At 56.7% G+C, this 21,570-nt stretch overlaps 1 protein-coding gene across 5 annotated transcripts; it reads right to left on the bottom strand.

The window, feature by feature from the left end:
• On the bottom strand, nt 1-20,542 carry WDR86 (WD repeat domain 86). Of its 5 annotated transcripts, XM_041753852.1 has the most exons (8): nt 19,620-20,542; nt 10,774-10,915; nt 7,836-8,250; nt 5,021-5,103; nt 4,044-4,258; nt 3,361-3,496; nt 607-710; nt 1-461 (listed from the first exon to the last, which is right to left on the bottom strand). In XM_041753852.1, the coding sequence occupies exons 1-8, from the start codon at nt 19,780-19,782 to the stop codon at nt 352-354; spliced, it is 1,368 nt and encodes a 455-aa protein (XP_041609786.1). In that variant the 5' UTR covers nt 19,783-20,542; the 3' UTR covers nt 1-351. The 5 variants fall into 5 exon arrangements, with proteins under 5 accessions (XP_041609786.1, XP_041609787.1, XP_041609789.1 ...); XM_041753853.1 differs by lacking the exons at nt 4,044-4,258; nt 5,021-5,103 and having other exon boundaries at nt 3,361-3,568; XM_041753855.1 differs by lacking the exons at nt 4,044-4,258; nt 5,021-5,103.
• Between the last annotated feature and the right edge of the window lie 1,028 nt (nt 20,543-21,570).

Below are 21,570 nucleotides of genomic sequence, written 5' to 3'. Positions count from 1 at the left end.
GCGCTTAGAAGGACGTGTATTTCAGTTCCTCCCCGTGTCCTCAGGACAATCTGCCAAACTAGTGACAATCGCGGCTCGAGGGTTTTTGAGGAAATCCACCCCCGCCCCGGTTCCCCTCAGGGCAGGCTTGGCTCCTGGGGCCCCCAGGCTCGGGGGTGAGGGGCCGCTGACCCCGGGTCGGGAGGGTCCCGCGGCGCCAGGTGCAGACCCGAGTGCGGGGGAGCTCGCTCGGTGGGGGGGGGGGGGCGCGCGGTCCCCGAGGGCGAGCGCGGGCGGCGGCGTCCCGGGGCTCAGGCCGGCTGCAGGGGCGCGGCGGCGCAGCCCACCTTGTTGCTGAACAGGCGGGAGCGGCTACGCGCGGGGGCGGCGGGGCGCGGCGGCGGGGCGCACGGGAGGCCGCGCACGTCCCAGAGGCGCAGCGCGCCATCGTGCGAGGCCGTGTAGAGCACCTGCTCGTGCACCTGCGGGGCGGGGCGGGGCGGGGCGGCGCGTGGGCGGCGCGGCGGGGGCGCCCGGGCCGCCCTCCCGCGGCAGCGAGCTCGGGTGCTGGGGGCGGCCTTCCTCTCCCCGCCGGGGCAGAGTCCGGGAGCGGGCGGGAGCGCCTACCTGGATGCAGTTGATGACGAAGGCGTGGCCGCGGAACACCCTCTGCAGCGCTCCAGACTGGGCGTCGAAGGCGCGCGCGCGGGCGTCCCCGCTGCCCGTGAACACTGCGGACACAGGGCGCCGCTGGGCCTCCAGCCCGAGAGCCCCCGCCTTCCCCAGGAAGCCGGGGGTGGGGGGTTGGGGGGCCCCAGGCCCGGAGGCGACCTGGAGGCGGGGAGGTCCTAAGGCCCAGCTACGGACTAGCTGGAGCCCCTTGCAAGGAAGGAGGCGGCACCTGCATTCTCCTACCGCGAGCCCGGGAACTGAGGGGGGTCCACACCCTCCCCGTGCTCTGCAAACAGCTCTGCAGGACTGCCTGGCTTCCCTGCTCTAAATCCCCTGCCTTGGGGGGAAGGTCACGCACCCCCCATCATCTGAGCAGCCCACTGGGGCAAGGACCACCCAGAAAGTCGTTCCTCTCCCTCCTCAGTAATGAACTTGGCCCTCCAAACAGAGCCTAGACACTGTGTTGGCTAGCTCACAGGGGAGGGCCCTGGAATTCGGCTGTCCTGGGGCCTTTTCGTACTTGAGAACTCAGTCCAAGAGTTCTGACTCCAGGGAGCACCCGAATCACCTGGAGGGCTGGTGAAGGCAGATTGCGGGGCCCACCTGAGTTTCTGTCTCAGGAGGCCTGGGGTGGGGCCTGAGAACCTGCATGCCTAACCAGTTCCAGGTGATGAGGATGCTGCTGGTCAGGAACCACAATGAGAACACTGATCAGAAGAACTCCCTTGTTTCCATATTGTCTTAGCCCGGGTTCTCCCAGAAGCTGACCCTGACACTGGGATTTGGGTGCAAACACTTCATTTGGCAGGGCATTCCATTAAGTGGGGAGAGAAACAGAAAGAAGGATGCCCATTCAGGTGGCTGCAGGTGGCCCCTGGGAGAGGGTGCAGACCAGGTCTCAGAGCTGTGCCCCTGGGGTGGGGGGGTGCATGTCATTGGTTGAGGGCCTCTCTTGTGGGTGTCAGCTCCTAGCCATCCTCTGACCTGCTCCTCACAGGAAAACACTCTAGGGCAGAGGACCTTAGGTTCAGCAGAAAGAAGTGCCCCACGTGTGGTACCCACAGCATCTGCTATGCCCACTCAGCAGCCCAAGCAAGCCATGGGGGATTCTTAGGCTCGGGGATCTATCTCTTCCTTATCCCCACTTACTGTTTCACCTGCCTATTTCAGTCTTGCTGCTAAGAGGGGAAGTTTCATTCCTGGGTCTCTTCTGTTCCTTTCCTGCTTCCCCTGCCCCCCACCCAGCGTGGCTGCTGGGTGTCCTGTGGGTGGGAAGAGGGTCAGGAATTAAGTCTGAGCCACCTACAGCCTGTTGGCAAAGACCCTGGACCAATTTCCTTTAATACCAGGTAAGGTCCATCCCAGCTGCTGCCAAGGGGAGGCGCTCTGGGTGGCTTTAATCTTTTTAATTTAGAGGCCCTGACTTGGGAGCAGAGCTGTGATCACACTTATAGGCTTGGACACAGGAAGAAGGAAAAAATAATTTTCCCGTGTCAGACACCTAAATCTCAAGGGTATCTCGGGCTCTATTTTCAGAGATCCACATTCTATCTTCATCTAACACCTGTGCTGTGAAGTCAACTTCAAGTTTCTGCTGTGACTCCCCCTACCCATCTGCTCCCTCAGTGTGTGTGTGTGTGTGTGTGTGTGTGTGTGTGTGTGTGAAAACGGGGAAGAGGGGGGTCTGATGATAGAACATAATGCTGGGGATTGTTCTGGGAAAGAGATTTCAGGAACCTGGGAGCCTTGCTCCCATGTAGGTGTGGAGGTAGCGGGGGTGCTTTCTGGATCACTGGGTGTGTCTGGGGTGTGAACATGTGCCAAGTCTGCAGGACAGAGCCAGCAAAGCTCAGATGTGTCAGTTTGACACCTGTGGGACCGACAGCTCATTGCCTACCCAATAAGCCATTCTGCCCTTCTTTCTTCCGAAGCAACCCCATTAATTCTGGCAGCAATAGCTCCAGATAAGAGATTTTATTATTCGGTCTCTCTTGCAGACAGTGGTCAAAGAGATATATGCCAGGTCTGTGGGTAGGGCTTCCAAGAAAGATCTTTAAAGGGACCCACTCAGCTAAGAGATGCATCCTTTTGCCCTTCTGTCATCTTCCTATCTGCCTAAAACTTGACATGATGGCTGGAGTTCCAGCAGCTATCTTAAACTATGAGGCCCCCTAACAGATATAAGATATGTGCTAAGAGTGATAAAGCAAAATGATCAAAGGAAACTGGGTGCCTGATAACTTTGTGGAGCTATCCATTCCCACCTACACTGCCAGCCTCTGAAATTCTATGTGAGAAAAATAAACCACTATTTCATTTAAAGCACAGTTAATCTGGGCTTTCTCTTATTTATAGTCAAATCTAACGCCAGGTGAAGCCAAACCTACCTGGCCCTCAAGTCTAGCTGGAGTAAGTGGTGTCATAGTCTCATTTCGAGAATTAGAGACCTTCACCTTAGGGCTTCTGAACATTCAGGCTGCTGCTTGTTCTTGGGTGAAGCTGGAGAGGAATCCCCCCACCCTTATTTGGGCCTTCTTTACAGGTGCCCAGGGGAGACATGGCTGCTGACCACCCAGAATGGCCGCTGAGGCTCAGGAGGGAGCAGCTGAGTAAGAAGTAGAGCAGAGAGGCCCTGAGTGCAGGGGACTTGGGGGTGTGGTCAAGGCATGGAGGGCACAAGTTGGGGCAACGGGGACAGGAGTCACTTACAGGTGCCTGCGTGGTATTTGAGGGCGCTCACGCTGTGTCTGTGGGCCGCAAACGTGCGCACGCGCTCGCCCGTGTCTGCCAGCCAGCACTTGACCGTCCTGTCGGCGCTGCCCGAGTACACGTGCCGGTTGACGAGCTGGGGGAGGAGGAAGGAGGGTGGGAGCCGGACCCCTCCGTACTGGGGCAGCAGCAGGGGACGCGGAGCCCCCTAGGGGAGGGGCATGTGTGGGTCCCACTGGAAAGTGTGGATGAGCAGGAAATGACCCTGCCTGTGGGGAACCACCCACTGCCACTCCAGCACCCAGGGATCTTGTCACTTTGCCCTTGGCTGAGTCACTGACTCTGCTCCTCCACTGCTTCCCCGGTAGAGGAGCATCCTGCCAGTGCCTTCTCGTGGGGGGTACAGAGAAGGCCTGTAGGGCGCTCAACACGCTAAGGGCAAGGACCACAGAATGTTCGCCGGGGCCGTTACTGTTGTCAGGTGTCTCTCTTTAGCAGTCCCTACTGAAGAAAAGTCCGTGCCTGGAAAGGTTAACGTGAATCCACCTGTAGCTATGGCCAAGCCGCACCTGGTGTTCTCTCCTATTGACCCAGCTGACAAAAAGGCTCCCAGGGCAAGGCTTTCACTCTGAACGTTTTCCCGCAGAAGAGCAGATAAGGAAAAAGAAAGGTCTAGAAGTAACCTGAGTGGCTGCAGTGTGTCTGAGGTAGATCTTTGCTAGGACCAGAGCTGGACACCCAGTGGCTGTTGTCGGGTCCTGAAGCTCCTGCTCCCAGGGCTGCCCTGGTGGGGAGGGAGGAGCCCTGGAGACAGGCTCCCCCACTTCCCACCTGCCCCAGCTGACCAGAGTGGCATTCACACACCCCTGCTCGGTGTCGCAGGAGGTAAAGAAGAGGCCTGGGAGAGAAGGGATGGGGTTTGCGAGGCCCCTCACACGAGCACCCCTTGCCAAGATAGTGTCCCAGCCCAAGGGAAGTGCAGAGACCTTTAAAATAATTCTGCAGATTCCTCTAGACAAAACCACATGTAGCCAAGAGTGCCCCCACCCAGCAGCTCTGGTTAGCAGTGATGCAGAGGAGAACCAAAAGTTGGGTGAGGAGGGCGGCTGTAAGCCCCAGAGAGAGCCGTCCATGCCAGACCTTGGAGGCTCAGGAAAGAGGAGGCCCTTCTCCTGGGGCAGCGGGCAGCAGGCCTGGAGCAAGTACAGGCTGGCCACCGGCATCCCTCATGTGTCCCATGCCCTCTTAGCTTGAGCACACACCTGCCCAGCTACAGCTACACTCTGGGCTCCTTGCCACTCCAGTCCCCACAGCTGATCCAGTTTCCCCAGATAATTTTCCAGTTTAAATCCCAGAGGACAGGACTTCTGACTGGTCCGGATTGTATTTCCACCCCAGCCACAGCACAGGTCAGACTTGGCTTTGGGCCGTTCACTATGGCAGAGGTGATGGGATCTCGAGGAACACGTCCGGCCTCCTGGAGGAGAGGCTGCGGGTGGTTCCCCACAGACAGAAGGGGCGTAGAGACATGGCCAGCGGTCTCCCAGGCCCGGCCCTGAGGTCCTGAAGGCTTACAGCTGGCTCCAGCCAACACAGCCTGACTTCTGGCCCCTCTTATTGGTAGCCCCTGCCCTAGAACAGAGCAGGTGTGGACGTGTACCTGCATGCCCAAGGGGCTCCGGCAGGGTCCAGGCCATCACTCGGTCTTCTTGCTATCTGCATCACACTCCCAGAGCTTGGTTCCTGGGCCATCAACAAGGGTAGGGGCAGGAAAGCCAGAGGATCTCCCCAAGCCCACTTGGCCCTGTCAGCCTGAGGCCAGAGCCGGTATGTTGCCCTGCTTCTTACTGTCCCCCAAAGCCCTGGGGACATGCCATCCTCCTCGGGTTTCTCACAAGTCTTCTCTGCCCAAAGAAGCACCCCCATGCTAATCCCACCACTCCTTTGTGGGCAAGCCACCCTGGGATCTCTCCTCCTGCTGCCCCTAGCGCGTCTACCCCAGGCCCCAGTGTGTCCTGACCATCCCCATTGACTGTCACTCCAGACAAAGCCCCAGGCCTCCAGGAGCCACAAGACTCACGGACCTCAAATAAAGGGAGCTGGCATGTGTAGCCTGCGGGATGGAAGCCCCTGTGGGACCCTGGGCTACGCAGCCTCTGCAACCCTGTACCCCTCAGCGCACGCAACAGAAGCGCTGAGCTTCCATGGCTGCTGTGGCAGAGGGATGATGCCTCCTGCTCCCCATGCAGCGTGTCCCAACAATGTGGTGCCTGTCACACTGTGTTTAAAAGTGACCAAGCAAAAAAAAAAAAGTGACCAAGCCGCACAGCTTCAAAGTACAAATCATGAGTCCAGAGGCCAAGGAAATGCTCCAAGCGTGTTGTCCTTGGCTGCCTAAGACCTCACTGTTCGCTTTGGCTGCTTTCCTGAGAGGACATCCACGGGGAACAGCCGGGCAGCTTGGGGAGGCCAGAGGAGGCCCGAGGCACAAGGGGAAGCAGACAGACCCTGACGGGGGCATGTCACAAAGGACAGGCCCTGCAGTTCTGAGGGATCGGGCTCGAGGGCCATCTCCCTGTATGTGACCCCTCCAAGTAGATGGCAGGATGAGGCAGACAGGCCTGGGGCTCTGCTGTGGAGACCCCTGGGGTGCAGGCTTCTCCCCCCTCCACTCACAGCAGCAGATGCACTTGGGCAGGGAAGGAGAGAAGCTGCAGGGCCAGGCTGCAGAGCACAGCTGGGCCCTGGACATCCCACCTCTGGAGTAAAACAGCCAGAAGAGAGGCTCCCCCACTCCAGCAAAGTACAGGCCCCGTCACAACTTTATAAGCTGCCGGCTACATGTTCAGTCCTGGGTTCCTATCTGTGTCTGCCCCATACCAGCTGTGAGACCTTGGACAAGTTGCTTACCCTCTCTGATCCTATCTTCTCATGTGTAAAATGAGAAAATATAAGCAGCGGCAGCACATCCGCTAGATGCCCAACAACAAGAGCACAAGCTCACAGGCTCCGAGAGCAAGCCATGCCCCCGGCTCTGGGCCACGTCCACTGCTAGCTCATCAAGCCCTCACAACCACCAGGGATGGGCACGATGTCACACTCATGATCCCTGATCCAAAATCTTGGGGCCAGACATATTCCAGGAGTTTTTGGATTTTTAGCAACATGCTCATGTTTCTACAGCAAAGGAATGCATATTCCCAGGAAGTGGGGTAAAGTGAACTCCAACCAGCCTCCTATCTGTCCAGGCCAGGCTTTGCTGCCAAGCAAGTTTTAGTGCCAAATCTAAAAAATACACTTTATGTTTTGGAGCTTTTGGATTTAGGAATTATGGACCAGGGTTTCTAAATAAATATAATCCTCAAAAAAATATAATCTTCACCTAACACGTTTAGAAACCAAGATTCCTATGTTGACAACAGCTTTAACCCTTGTATCTGTGAATGGGACTGTACATGGAGACAGGGTCTTTAAGGAGGTAGTTAAGTTACAGTGAGGTCATTAGGGTAGAACCTAATCCAATATGACTGTGGTCCTTATAAGAGGACATTTGGGGGATCCCTGGGTGGTGCAGCGGTTTAGCGCCTGCCTTTGGCCCAGGGCGCGATCCTGGAGACCTGGGATCGAATCCCACGTCGGGCTCCCGGTGCATGGAGCCTGCTTCTCCCTCTGCCTATGTCTCGGCCTCTCTCTCTCTCTGTGTGTGTGACTATCATAAATAAATAAAAATTAAAAAAAAAAAAAAAGAGGACATTTGAGGAGCACCTGGGTGGTTCAGTGGTTGAGCGTCTGCCTTCAGCTCAGGGCGTGATCCCAAGGTCCTGGGATCGAGTCCTGCATTGGGATTCCCACAGGGAGCCTGTTTCTCTCTCTGCCTACGTCTCTGCCTCTCTCTGTGTGTCTCTCATGGATAAATAAAATGTTTTTTAAAAAAAGGAGAAGAAAACATTTGAGGGGCACCTGGATAGCAGAGTCGGTTAAACGTCTCCCTTCTGCTCAGATCAGGATACTGGGGTCCTGGGATTGAGTCCCACACCAGGCTCCCTGCTGAGCAGAATCTTCTCCCTCTGCCCAACACTTGTGCTCTCTCTTGCTGTCTCTTTCTCTCTCTCAAATAAATAAAATCTTAGAAGAAAGAAGAAAGGAAGAAGAAGGAGGGAGTAAGGAGGAGGGAGGAAGAAGGAAGGAAGGAGAAGAAAAGAAGGAGAAGGAAAAAAAGAGAAAGAGGAAGAGGAAGAAGAGGAAGAGGACATTTGGATGCAGAGGGAAGACCATGTGAGGACCCTGGGAGAAGACGTCCAGCTACAAGCCACCACCTTGGTCTTAGACTTCCAGCCTCCAGCATGATGAGACAATCCATCTCCATCGTGTAGGCCATCCCATCTGTGGTACTTATTACACAGCTCTAGCTAACTAGCACACCGGGTGGCCCAGCGGCCTTGCCGGCAGACAGGCAGGGGCTGGGCGGAGCTCACCTCCAGACAGATGACGGAGCCCTGGTGCTCCCTGAACACCCGCAGCTGCTCCCCACTCAGGATGTCCCAGGCACGGATGGTGGCGTCGGTGCTGCCAGTGAAGGCCGTGTGACTGGGCGTGTCCAGCACAAGGCAGAGCACGGCACCCGTGTGGCCCCGCAGCGTCTGGTGGCAGCAGCCACTGGCCACCTGCCATACCTTGGCCGTGCCATCCGTGCTGCCCGTCACCAGAAGCCCCCCAACCTCCTCGGCACAGGGAGCCCCAGGCAGGTCCCAGGGAGCAGAGTAGGCAAGGGTCAGCACGCAGTTGCGGTGGCCCCTGAACTCCTGGGACACCTGGCCCTTGTCCACACTCCAGGCTCGAGCTGTGCGGTCATAGGAGCTGCTGAAGAGCTGGTTGTTGGCGACCAGGATCCTGGTGGGAGGAGGGATAGGGCAGGGGTCAGACCACGCAGGGATGCCCAGCAGGCCATCTCAGGGTCCCTCTGCCCAGTGGCCTGTGTGTTCAGTGAGCCCAGAGAACTTCGTGTGGGAGGAGCAGACTTCGGTTCACACCCTGCCCCCCAGGACCCCAGAAGGCCTCGGGAGCAGCAAACATTTATGATTCTCAGATTCAGTTTAAGGAATGCTAAGAACCTCTCCCCAGAAATACACGTTTGTCTTCAGCCTAGAACTTTGCATAAGGTCAAAGGCTCGGTTCACACACCCTTATTAAGAAGCTTTGAGCACCCCCAGAGCTCCCTGCCGAGAGGAGCCTGCAAAGGGGAGCGGCAGAGGGAGGCAGCTGGATCAGGCGTGTGTCACAAGTGTGGGGACTGAGCAGTCAACACCCCGCACCTCAGCGTCGGAGGCATCTTGTGTTCCCTCTGCCTTGGAGCCTGGCACAGATGAGGGGAGACGCGGCCCTCCCGCCCACACTGCCCACGCCGCCGCCCCGGCCGGTGCTCACTTCCCACAGGTAATTAAGGAGGCCCACCCCCCGGCACATGCACGGTTCCTGACTCACTTCTTCCTCAACACCCAGGATGGATGGTTTTCATGATGTGCGTATGTCTAAGAGAAAGTGACACTGTGACACCACGTGGCACCGCAGGTGATGTACTGGGGGCCTGAATCCCACCCGCTCTGGCCTGGCATGAGAAGGCATGGTCGGTGCCTCCCATCCAGAACTCACCCACTTGGCTGGACTCTGAAAACACAGGAGGAAGTGAATCCCCCCTTACCTCGGGGATGTGGCACATTCGTGGGCACAGTTACTTAGTGATGCAGGAAAGTTACTAAGTAATACAGAGCATCACCCCGGAACTATCTGTTTAGGGCAGCAGCCCTTCAAGAGTGGTGTGTGTGAATGTGTGTGTGTACGTTCGTGTCTGAGTGCACATGGACCTGCGCTTATGTGTGTGAACCTGTGTGTTTATGGTGTGGGTGTGCCCAGGAGAGTATAACCCCAGCAGAGCATCATTCCCAGCCTTAACGTCCAGCTTTGACGGGCGCCTCGGCGGCTCAGTGGGTTAAGCATCTGCCTTCGGCTCAGGCCATGATCTTAGGGTCCTGGGATCAAGCCCCACATCGGGCTCCCTGCTCAGCAGGAGCCTGCTTCCCCGTCTCCCTCTGCCTGCTGCTCCCCCTGCTTGTGCTTTCTCTCTGCCAAATAAATAAATAAAACCAAAAAAAAAAAAGGTCCAGCTTTGCTTTTGAGGAGCAGCTGATGGATACAAGGTACAAGCTGAGGGCAGGCCGGTCACCTGAGATGTGGCCTCTCCCACCTGCCCCAGCCTTGTAACAGGAGACTCCCATGCACCTACACTCTTTGACCTCAAGGAAGGATGTCGGGATACGACCAGCAGGACATGTGTCCTCCCTGACCCCCTCGTCCTGCTCTGGCTCAGGAAGCAGGGGCCTCGCTCAGCGGCTGGCAGATGACCTTGCCCACTCATGGCCATCCTGAGCCAGCACAATTCATCTCAGGGACACCTCTCTGCCGAGAGACGTGACCCAGCTCCGGCCCTGCCGGTACGCGGCTCTTCCGGCAGGCAGCTGGACTGCCAGCCAGTCAGTGGTGGGTCTGGCACCCCCACTGCCACCCACCGAGCACTGAACTACCCCGCCAGTCGCTTCCCACTTGACCCAGGCCTGCGCAGAGCTCATGCTGGCAGTGTCCCTCGTGGCTGCGAACAGTTCCCCATCCCCACCCACCCGGCCCCGACCCCTCCAAACGCCCGCCTGCACCTGGCCTTCTTCTGACTGCCTCGGCGCACCCCCAGGCACCCCCCAAACCCCGTCAGTGAGGCCTGGAGGGCCCGCGGGCAGGTGCCCAGACCCCTGCTTATCCCAGACACTCCCTCGGGAGTTTAAGACGGCCACCACAAGTTACATAAATAGTGTCAAATTGATCTGATCAGCAGAGGAATGTTCATGGCTCAGCTCAGACCCAAATTCAATAAAGAAAGGAAAAATTCAAACCTCCTCGAGAAGGAGGAGGTGGGGATTTCAACAACACGGGAAGGAGAGATTTAAAAATACTCTTGACTCCATCTTCAGCACAATCCCCGTTTTGCTCCAAAACAAGCCCCTGGTCTACCATCAGGTACCAATTAAACCACTTCCTTTGGAATGTAGGAGCTGTGGCCTCCAGCACCTCTCCCTGTGCCCAGCAGTGGGCAGCGCACACCCGGGCACCCCGGGGGGCCATCCAGGCACAAGCCTCCCTTCCCCCACTGAGGCCTCCCAAACCCCCACATGCAGCCCTGGGCAGTCAGCCCCCTGTTGTGCCTGGAAACGCTGGCATCCTGGGCCTTCCAGGGCTACATGCTATGCTCCCCATGATCTCCACACGCACCCACATGTAGGTGCTTCCCCACGGAAGCTAAGTTCCCCCAGGGCAGGGGCCACATGGCCTACATCTCTGTCCCCTGCCCCCTACCCCAGCCACCCTGACCTGTTCACAATTGATGTGTGTCCTCGGAACACCTGTAGGCACTGCCCGGTCCGCACGTCCCACTTCCTGATGGTGCAGTCAGCACTGCACGTGAAGGCAGCTTCGTCCTCCAGCTGGCAGAAGGTCACGTAGCTCTCATGCCCTGTGGACAAGGGGAGGCGTGAGTGTGCCAGGGCACAGCAGGGAAGAAAGCCGGCGCGGGAAGTGTTTGAGACGAGTCCAGGCCCACTACCCCTTTGAGGGGACGATTTCAATCTGGGAGTCTCAGGAGCTATGGGAGGAAATGCTGGATGGTGGCTGTTCTTACATTTGGGGAGGGACACTGGTCCTAAAGGAATCAGGTCCTAGTTCTTGGAAACTAGAAATGTTACTTCACTAGGGAAAAAAGATATATTTGCAGATGTCATTAAGGATTTTGAGATGGGGAGAGTGTCCTGGGTGATGGCCAGGAATGGCAGCACAAGAGTCTCTGAAGGAAGGGGCAGAGGGAGATGTGAGGATGTAGAGAAAAGATGCTGTGGAGACAGGGCAATGACCTGAAGGTGTCCCTGAGATGAATGATGTGCCCACAACCAAGGAGCGCCAGCCACTGCCAGAACCTGAGGAGGCAGCTGGTTCTCCTCCACAGGTTTCAGAGGGAGTACAGGCCTGCCAACACTTTGATTTGGGCCCACTGACACTGACTTTGGATTTCTGGCCTCCAGAACTGTGCCAGAATAAACTTCTGCTTTAAGGCACCCAGTGAGATCGCTGGTCACAGCGGCCACCGGAAACTAATCTAGAAACAGGGATGATTAAGACACTTTCCCGGGACACCTGGGTGCCTGAGTGGTTGAGCATCTGCTTTGGGCTCAGGGCGTGACCCTGTGGTCCTGGGATTGAGTCCCGCATCGGACTCCCTGTGGGGAGTCTGCTTCTCCCTCTGCCTGTGTCTCTGCCTCTCTCTCTGTCTCTCTCATGCATAAATAAATAAAATCTTAAAACAACAACAACAACATTCCCTGCCTTCAGAGAGCATGAGCCTGAGCCTGGAAGGAGAGAGTCAGCCAACATGACACATCGGGGGTCAGCAGAGGAGAAGCCCTGGTGCTATAGAGCAGGAAGGGTGGGGAGGAGAGAAGAGCATTCTGGGAAAGAAAATAGCACCCACCAAAACAGGAGGGGGCCCTTGGGGCAGAATTTCGGTGCTTGGGAGAAATGGTGGGTAAGGCACAGAGCTGAGGGTGGATGTCCAGGACAGGAGGAGGCCACACACTCCATCAGCCCAGAATCTCAGACATGCGCACCTGCTCATCCACCACCTTGTTAGTGCGATGGTCAATGTTTTGACTATCGGCTTGGCTTTGGGATCAAGGGTTATGAAGCAGCCCCAGAAGCACTCAGGTCCCCAGTCATAGTAGGGCCTGTCCTTCATGTAAAGATGGCTCCACCTCAGGGGCACCTGCCTGGCTCAGTCAGTGCAGCATGTGACTCTTGATCTTGGGGTTGTGAGTTGGAGCCTCACCTTGGGTATACAGTTTACTTAAAAAACAACAAAATCCTTTAACGTCCCTCGTGATAAAATCTAAATCTATTTAGAATCTAAAATCAGAATTTATGGGCAGCCCCGGTGGTTTAGCGCCTCCTGCAGCCCAGGGCGTGATCCTGGAGACCCTGGATCGAGTCCCATGTCAGGCTCTCTGTATGATGCCTCTTCTCCCTCTGCCTGTGTCTCTGCCTCCCTCTTTCTCTCTGTCTCTGTGAATAAATAAATAAAATCTTAAAAAAAAATAAAATCAGAATTTATGGGTTAGACATATACCCCTATATGCAAAGATTATCTATGCTTATATCTATTTCTATACCTATATATACTCATATATATATATTTTAAAATGTATTTATCCATGAGAGACACAGAGGGAGAGGCAGAGACATAGGCAGAGGGAGAAGCAGGCTCCATGCAGGGAGCCCGATGTGGGATTCGATCCCAGGACCCCAAGGTCATGACCTGAGCCAAAGGCAGATGCTCATCCACTGAGCCACCCAGGTGCCCCTATACTCATATATTTTAAAAAAATGTTTACACCTTGGATATCAACTCTTTTTTTTTTTTCTCTCTCTCTCTCTCCAAAGATTTTATTTATCTATTTGAGAGAGAAAGCATGAGCAAGGAGAGGGGCAGAGGGAGGACCAGACTCCCTGCTGAGCAGGGCACCCAATGCAGGGCTCAATCCCGGGACTCTGGGATCACAATCTGAGCCGAAAGCAGATGCTTCACTGACTGAGCCACCCAGGCAACCCCGGGTAACAACTCTTGATAGCAAACTGAAGCTGAGTATATTTGAAGAGAATCCAGGGGTCGGAAAATCAATTGAATCAAAGGAATGTTACACCTAAGATCCATTTCATGGATGAGGAAATTGATAAATTTAAATATTTACACGTGTGGGAAATAATTATGTTAAAGACTGCGACTGATTTTCTAAATTCCGTCTAGATGTCTGGTATCAGACAGACAAGGATTTAAAATCTTCTGGGCAGTTTCAAGCTGATGTGCTCTGTTCGGCCCCAGCGATTTAGCTCAGTTACTCTTGGAAGAACCCAACTCCCTGGGTTCTAAGAAACAGATTTAAAAAAAAAAAAGAAGAAGAAGGAAGGAAGGAAGGCATGTTTTCAGTCTTCTTGGATAGCATGTACCAGGCCTCTAAGAAAACAACGTTTGTGTGAAGGAAGTAAACAGTTGAAGACGAAGCAGATTACGTTTCCTTAAAATGCACGTCAGTCTAAAAGTCGAGGGCAAAATGTGTCTGGCAAAACACAGCCCAGCTTTTTGCCAACCTCAAAATGTTTATAAAATATTTGAAGATTGTCAACAAACTTTCCCTGAAACCAGAGCTGCTGCGGGGAGGGCTCAGCGCCGTCTAAGGAGCCACCTGGCTTCCCGGGCTGGCTGGAAGGCAGCCCGGCGCCCCGAGGGCAGTTGGGTGTGGGCGAGCCCGCCCTGCACACGCACCCCGCAGTCCTCCTCGGACCCTGTGCGGTCCGACGCCAACCACACCAGGAGAGGCTTCCGCAGGGGCATCAGCCCCATTCTGGCCGGTTTCGACAGCATCTGACAGCAGGAAGGCAGAGTGCCAAGTGTTTATAGGCCAAGACAAGCACTGGAAAACTGTGTGGCGAGTAAGCCATGGCACCCCTACTCAGTGAAGCCACGGCCACTAAACCAGGATGTGGAAGATCATGAGTTGGGTGACCAATTATATGACCCATGGAAGTAGGAAAAAAAAAAGGGATATACAGTAAAAATATAAATGCCTATGCGGGGGCCTGGAGGGCACAGCTGGTTAAGGGGCTGGCTTGGTATCTGCTCAGGTTGTGATCTCGGGATCACTGGGCTCTGATTAGTGCAGAGTCTGCTTGAGATTCTCTCTCCCTGTCCCGCTGCCCCTCCCCTCCTCAAACAAATAAATAAATCAATCTTTAAAAAATATATAAATACCTATAAACAAAGACTTTAAGAAAAGAATCAATAATGAATATAATTTTTTCAACGTTAAAAATAAAAAGCTCGGGATCCCTGGGTGGCTCAATGGCTTAGCGCCTGCCTTTGACCCAGGGTGTGATCCTGGAGTCCTGGGGTCAAGTCCCACATCAGGCTCCCTGCATGGAGCCTACTGCTCCCTCTGCCTGTGTCTCTGCCTCTCTCTCTCTGTGTCTCTCATGAATAAAAAAATAAAGTCTTTAAAAAAAATTATTAAAAAAAAAAAAAAAAGCTCATCCCTGGAGCTAGGCCAGGCTGACCCTCTGCCCTCCTGGGGGCCTGGCCGTGGGCTGGCTGAGGCTCCCTGCAGCAGTCAAGGCCCTCCCAGGGACAAGCCAGGCTCCTACTCCACGTCTGAAAACCCACACCGAAGGAGTCCCAGCTCAGAGCCCTGCCAGCAGAGGCTGCAGAGCGTGTCCCCGACTGCAACCCACAGACCATTTGACAAGGTCCACTGCCCCCAGCCTACAGGGTCACCCGGGGAGGGATGAGGAAGGCAGGAGGGAGAAGGGGGGGGCATTGCGTCTCCAGGGACCACAACGCCACTGGCGTGAGCCGCTGCAATTGTATAGAATAAGGAAAAAAGCCAAACTAAAAATAAACATTTTTGAAGGGATAAAGAATGCAGATAAGATACAGTTATTATGTTCAAAAGGACAGGCTGAGGCTCAGGGTTCTCTGCCAAGGTAGTCGGCTCTCCCTGCCTCCCCAGCCGCACACCCTCGGACTCGCTGGGGGTTCCGAGTCGAAGGGCCCCGTGCACACGCAGGAGGGGCTGCCCGGGGTCTGCGGTGGCAGAGGTGGGCCGGTGTGGGCACCCAGCCAAGCTGGAACATTCATGCCTCCAACTTGGCCTGGAGAGAGCGGCCTCCCTTGCCTCTGCTGGCCCTGGCAGGTCTTCTGTCTGCCCCTCGGGGTCTCTCTCCTCTTCTGCAGCCTGCTCCCTGCAGCTCCTGGATCCCCCCTCACTGCCGGCAGGGTTCAGACAGCTGGGAGCCCAGCAGGAGACTTTAGGTCAGGATCTGCCGGCCCAGTTCCCCGGAGGAAGGCCTTTCCACACCCTCTCAGGGGCTGCAGGCCCCCACCCTGGCTTCTTCAGCTCCAGGAGTGTGGACAGCCCTGCAGGGACCAGCCCCATAGTACAGCGCTTCCCCTGTACTATGCCCACATTTTGCAAGCGTCTCTTTACTAAACTCTCCTTGAGCTGTTATTTGGGGGTGTCGTTCTGTTTCCTGCTAGGGCCTGCCTGATGGAGCCACCCCTCCGTGTGTCCTGTCAGCAAGCCAGAGCAGTGACAGTCACGAGTCCAGAGCACAGAAGGTGTGGTCGAAATAGACGGTGTCTGACGAAGCCATCTAAGTCTCGGCCTCGGGCCACCTGCCTCGAGCCCCCGGCCTGGGCAGGCTCATGCTCTGTCATGGTGCCACCGCAGGGCCTGGCCTTCCAGCCCAGCTCCTCTCGGCCCACACCCTCAACCCGCCTGCTCTCCTGCCTCCACCTGTGGCTCCTCACTCCACACCCACAAGGAGCTCACCACCCTCGGACGGTGCTGTCCGAAGAGCCCGAAGGATGAATTACCCTCCAGGGCTTCCTTCACATCTATGCTTAAGACAAACTGCTTTTCGATGGAATTTCTCCTGGGTTGGGACAAAGTTAACAATGATGTGTTTATGTCTGAGAGCCTTCCCTGTGCCCCCACATGCTCCTTCAGGAATATGCAGGAGATGATTCAGCAAGCCCACCTCTGGGTATCTATCTACACGAAGGATCTGCAAGCAGGGCCTGGAAGAGATGTTTGCACACCCCAGCTCGGAGTCGCATTTCTCACCACAGTCAAGTGGAAGCAACCCCAGTGTCCAGTGGCAGATGAGTGGGCATAAAAAATGCACGCAACCAAACAGTGCTCAGCCTTCTGAAGGAAAGAAATCCTGACACAGGCTACAACCTGGGATGAACGTGGAGGACATCGTGCTAAGTGAAATGAGCCAGTGACAGAAAGACAAACACTGCATGATTCCACTTGTACCAGGTCCCTGGAGCAGTCAGGTTCACAAAGGCAGGAAGCAGGATGGTAGGCGCCAGGGGCTGGTGGAGGGAGAAATGGGGTTCAGTTTGTTTTACAGGATGGAAAATTCTAGAGATCGATAGTGGTAATGGTGGTACATCATAAATGTTTAATATCTTGAAACTGTACACTTAAAAAACAATGGTTAAGAGGGTAAATTTGATGCTACATGTTTTCTATTAAGAGTTAAAAATTGTCCCCAGTCCCTTCCAGCCCCACCTAGCCCAAGAGTGAACCCTGACTACCTGGGCTCACAGAGTTCCTGCTCATCTGAAGTTCAAGTGCACATGGTCCCTCAGTTTAGCCATCATTCTCTCCATCCAACCTGCAAATTCTCTGGGACAGTATCTTTGCATCTAACACAGGCACCCAGGACAGTCAAGCCAGTAGCCAAGAGGGGCAAGGGCTCTGGAGCAGGAGGGAGGGGGCAGCCCCCCCCCCCCAGTGCTGCTCTGCCTGTGTGAATGGCTCTGCCTGTGTAAACTCGGGAGGACTGGCTAGCCCTTTGGAGCCTCCAAAGGGGATAACCACGGCTGTGAGAAGCAAAAGGGGGAAGAGCTTTGGAGCCGGACCGGTGCAGTGCCAAGGAGATGCTCTTACTCAGTCCAGGCTGGTGGATTGTGGGCCTGGAGGACCATGGTGGCCACTAATATGTGCCAGGAGCTATTTATTGGCTGGCTTGCTCCTGCTCCCTCACAACCTCATCAGGCTAGATGACTATTTTATTGTCCCCCCATTCACAGATAAAGAAACTAAGGCATGAGAAGTTAAATAATGATGAGATTGGAGCCCAAGCAGCCCAGCTCCAGAGCCCAAGCTCTTGATGGCCCCTCCTGCTACCCGGAGGCAAAGTTACGGGTCATCCGGAAGGGCAGGCATCATCAGGCTTCCAGTAAATAGGAGTGTGCAGTTTGTTCACACAGAATTAAAAACAAACAGCACCCCCGTCATGCTAGAAGATGCTGTTGGAAGACGAGGATGCTGGTGGAACAGCCACAGTGGGTTGGAACCTTTGGGCTGGGCCCCTTACTACACGGGGACAGACCAGGACAGGGACTGCCATTTTGGGGCATGCTGCCTATCTCATTGACCCAGTGAAGTGCCCCCAAATGAATAGGCACCCAACAGATAAGAAGAAAAGAGAGGAAGGGGATAATTACATTCAATTCAATTCTTCCTTTTACAGAATAATTAGCAGTTAAGCCTACTTTCTCCTTTGGAGCTCACCAACTGCATCTGAAAGCCAATTCCAAGTACTGAAAAAGCAGAGCTGCTGCAGGAGGGAAGCTCGGGGCTATTAGAAGCCTACGGTCCAGAGACACCTGAGTGGCTCAGCGGTTGAGCACCTGCCCCTGGCTCAGGGCGTGATCCGCGGTCTCAGGATCGAGTCCCACATCAAGCTCCCTGCCTGGAGCCTGCTTCTCCCTCTGCCTGTGTCTCTGCCTCTCTCTCTGTGTGTCTCTCATGAATAAATAAATAAAATTTTTATTTTTTAAAAAGATTTTATTTATTTATTCATGAGAGGGAGAGGGGGAGAGAGAGAGAGAGGCAGAGACACAGGCAGAGGGAGAAGCAGGCTCCAGGCAGGGAGCTTGATGTGGGACTCGATACTGGGTCTCCAGGATCATGCCCTGGGCCGAAGGCAGCGCCAAACCACTGAGCCACCCAGGCTGCCCTACAGCTGGATTTTAAATTCTGGATGGATCTTAGAACTTCCGGTCTCAGTTCAGGGCCTGCCAATCTGTGTGACTTTGGGGGTGGCAGGAGGAATGTGTGTTAGTTTGTAACCGACTCTGCCTTATCCACCCTCACCCCCAAATAACAGGCAAGCCAAAATTCATCTCTTCTGGGCTTTGAAATATGTACCATAGCTGCTTTTAAAACCAATAGGGTCGGGATCCCTGGGTGGCGCAGCGGTTTGGCGCCTGCCTTTGGCCCAGGGCGGGATCCTGGAGACCAGGGATCGAATCCCACGTCGGGCTCCCGGTGCATGGAGCCTGCTTCTCCCCCTGCCTGTGTCTCTGTGTGTGTGTGTGTGTGTGTGTGTGTGTGTGTGACTATCATAAATAAATAAAAATTAAAAAAAAAATAATAAAACCAATAGGGTCAAGGCACTCCTGGATGGCTCAGGGTTGAGCGCCTGCCTTCCACTCAAATGTGGTCCCAGGGTCCTGGGATGGAGTCCTGCATGGGGCTCCCTGCAGGAAGCCTGCTTCTCCCTCTGCCTGTGTCTCTGCCTCTCTTTCATGAATAAATACATTAAAAATCTTTTAAAAATTAATAAAATAAAGCCAATAGTATCAGCCCACAGTGAAGCTGATTTGTATAACGGTGAAGCTAATTTGTACTCTCTGTGCCTACAGGAACTTGGAAGGCCCTGGGGAGGCCACCCAGGACTTGCTGATTATGGTGGAAAAAGAACAGGCAATGATAAATAACCACAGTGAAGAGAGTGTTGGGATTCAAGGGGCTGTATCTGCTGTTCAGGCGACAACAGGGGCAGAGCTGGAGAGGGGCCTCACAGTCCTGCAGTGTAGACATGTGACAGGGATGCAAGGTAAGAAGTACATCTGCCTCCAGCAACTAGGTACGTAAATATAGACCGATATGTGTGCATTTGTGAAACCTTTATAAAACAATATGTGCGCCTGTATGTGTGCCTCCTGCCACTGCATCATGTTTCCAACTGCGTTAAATTGGTTTAACAACCCCCTTTTGAGAAACTTTGATCCATCCCTCTCCAGCACCCCTTCCAGTAGAAGAAACGAGGCTGCAGGGGCAGCAGAGTGGTCAGATGGGGAAGGGGGCGTTCAGATTCCAACTTTCCCCTCCCCACCGTCTGTGTGATCCCAGGCCACTTACTTCCTGCCTCAGTTTCCCTGTCTGCACGAGTGGGAGAACAGCAGTGTGAAGACTGCCCAAGGCAGTCTTAAGTGCTCAGTCCGCGGGCACTTCCCAAGCCCTGGCGGTCACCACAGTGGCTCCTTGAGGAAACGCGCGGCCACAGGCCAGCGGGGAGTGAGAGACGGGGGAGGGCGCAGAGGTGCGATCCCGGTGGTCTGCTAAGGCCTTGGGGATGGAGAGGATTTTCCGCCCTAGGCTGACGGCTGAGGATAGACCCCGCGGCGGCCCCGGGGGGCTCGGCGGGTCGTCGGCGGGGCCGGGGCGAGCACCCCCGGCGGGGGCCCGGCGCAGCGGGGGCTGGGCTCTGGCTCTGGCTCTGGCTCTGGGCGGCGGGGGCGGAGCGGGAGGGTGTACCTTGCAGGAGGGCGCAGCACTGGCCGTCCGCGGTGCTCCAGAGCCGGGCCGTGCCGTCCTCGCTGCCCGTCAGCAGGCGCTGCCCGTCCGGGCTCAGGCTGAGCCAGTTGATGCCGCCGCGGTGGTCGGCGCAGACCCTCAGGGCCGACCCTCCGCCCCCCATGCGGCCGGCCGGGCGGGAGACCACGAGATGCGCCCCGCTAGGGAGGGGCGCCCCGGCGTCCGCGCCGCGGCTCCCGGCGGCTGCGTCCCGCGGCCATGGGCCTGGGGGGGCACGGGCGCGGCGGCGGTGAGGCGGGGGCCCCGCTCCCTCCCGCAGCGGGGAGTCCCGGCCCCAGCGCGCCCGCCGCCGCCCCTCCCCGCCTTCCCCGCGCCGCGCCCTTCCCCACCTGGGCGGGCCCCCTCGGAGCCCGGACGGCCGGGCGGGGGCGTCTCCCGCGCGCTGGAAGGCTCGGGCCTCCGCGGGGTGCGGCGGCGGGAGCGGGGGCCCGGGAAGGCGAGCGCCCCGCGCGCCCTCCCCGGCCGGCGCCGTGCGCTCGGGGCGGCGAGGGTGGAACAATGCAGTCCGGCCAGGCTCCTCCTCAGAGACCACCCCCCAACCTGTCCCCTCCCACTCCTCCGGCCGGCGCCCCAGCCCCCACCCAGCTGCCCCCTTCCCCCGCCCCCACCCCCGCCCTCCCGACCCTCCTCCGCCGCGGCCCCAGCGCCCGCCCCGGGGACGCCGGGGACCGGGCCACGTGCGACTGCCCGGCTGCCCGGTGCGGGGACGTGGAGGTGGCCGCGGGGTCCCGTGGGGTGAGACGCGCACGCCCGGGAGCTCCCTCGGGCCAGCGGCTGCGCGCCACGACCGGGCGGGTCGGCCCCCGCCAGGCTCCCCAGCCCCAGGGACCCGCCGGGCAGGCGCCTTGGAGAGCGCCCCGCGTCCGCTCCCGCGGGGAAGCTACACGCACACCCCGAGTTCTAGGGAAGCTCCGCGAGGGGGGCGGCGGGCGGGCCCGGGGAGAGCGGCGCGGAGGGACTTCCCGGGAAGGTCAGGTCACCCCAGGGAGCGGCCGCGGGGTCCCGCCCTCTCGTGCTGGGGGCGTGGGGCCCGCACCGCTGACCCCACAGCTTTCGGCAGCCACTCCCACCCCATCCCACCCCATCCCACCCCATCCCACCCCAGCGCCGGTGCCGGCCCCCTGAGGTCTCCGCAGGAATCCCACACCGCGGGGTGCAGCCCTCCCGGAACGCCTGCTGGTTCCCATTAGAGCGGTTCCGGTGCCTGCTTCGCGGGGGGCGGGGAGGGGTGACACCCCCCAACTCGGATCCTCCAGGTCCTAGAGGTAGCGGGGTTTCCCGAGGGGCGGGAGTGAGGGAGCGAGGAGCTTTGGAAAGCTAAGCTCTCATCGCGACCAGACCTTCTGCCAAAGGCCCACCACGACGTCCAGGCCCACGACGTCCAGACTCCGAAAGAAAGCCCCATAAGGGGGTCCCCAAGGTCACTGGACAATTTATTCTCCGAGCATCTTAACCAGAGAAACCCACCCTTTCCCCAACCTTGTGAGCCGGCTTGCACTTCAGCTCAAGGGGCGGGCACCAGGGAAGGGGTTCCGGGTTGGGGGCGTGTTACTGTGGGATTTGGAGCTGTACAGGTGGGCGGGAAGGAGGCCGGAAGCCGGCCTGATCTGGCAGGAGAGAGTGAGACAGCAATCGGTGAAGTATTCTAGAGTCTTCAGGAATTGGGTGCTGGAAGGGAGGATTCTGGGAGTCTCCACTACGCTGAGACTCTGGAGTGGGTGGCTGGTGACATGTGTTCAGAGATGCTCCTCCAGGCTGACCATGAGTTCATTTTAGGACTTGTCAACTTCAAGGCACCATGGCAACATCCAGGTATAAAGACAGTTGGCCGTACAGGTGCTCCGAAGACAACCCAAAGGAGACAGAAGACTCTCTGGCCGTTGCTGGAGGG

Source organism: Vulpes lagopus, chromosome 4 (genome assembly GCF_018345385.1).
Source record: "Vulpes lagopus strain Blue_001 chromosome 4, ASM1834538v1, whole genome shotgun sequence".
NCBI classification, from domain to species: domain Eukaryota; kingdom Metazoa; phylum Chordata; class Mammalia; order Carnivora; family Canidae; genus Vulpes; species Vulpes lagopus.
This window is presented reverse-complemented; position numbering and strand designations above follow the sequence as displayed.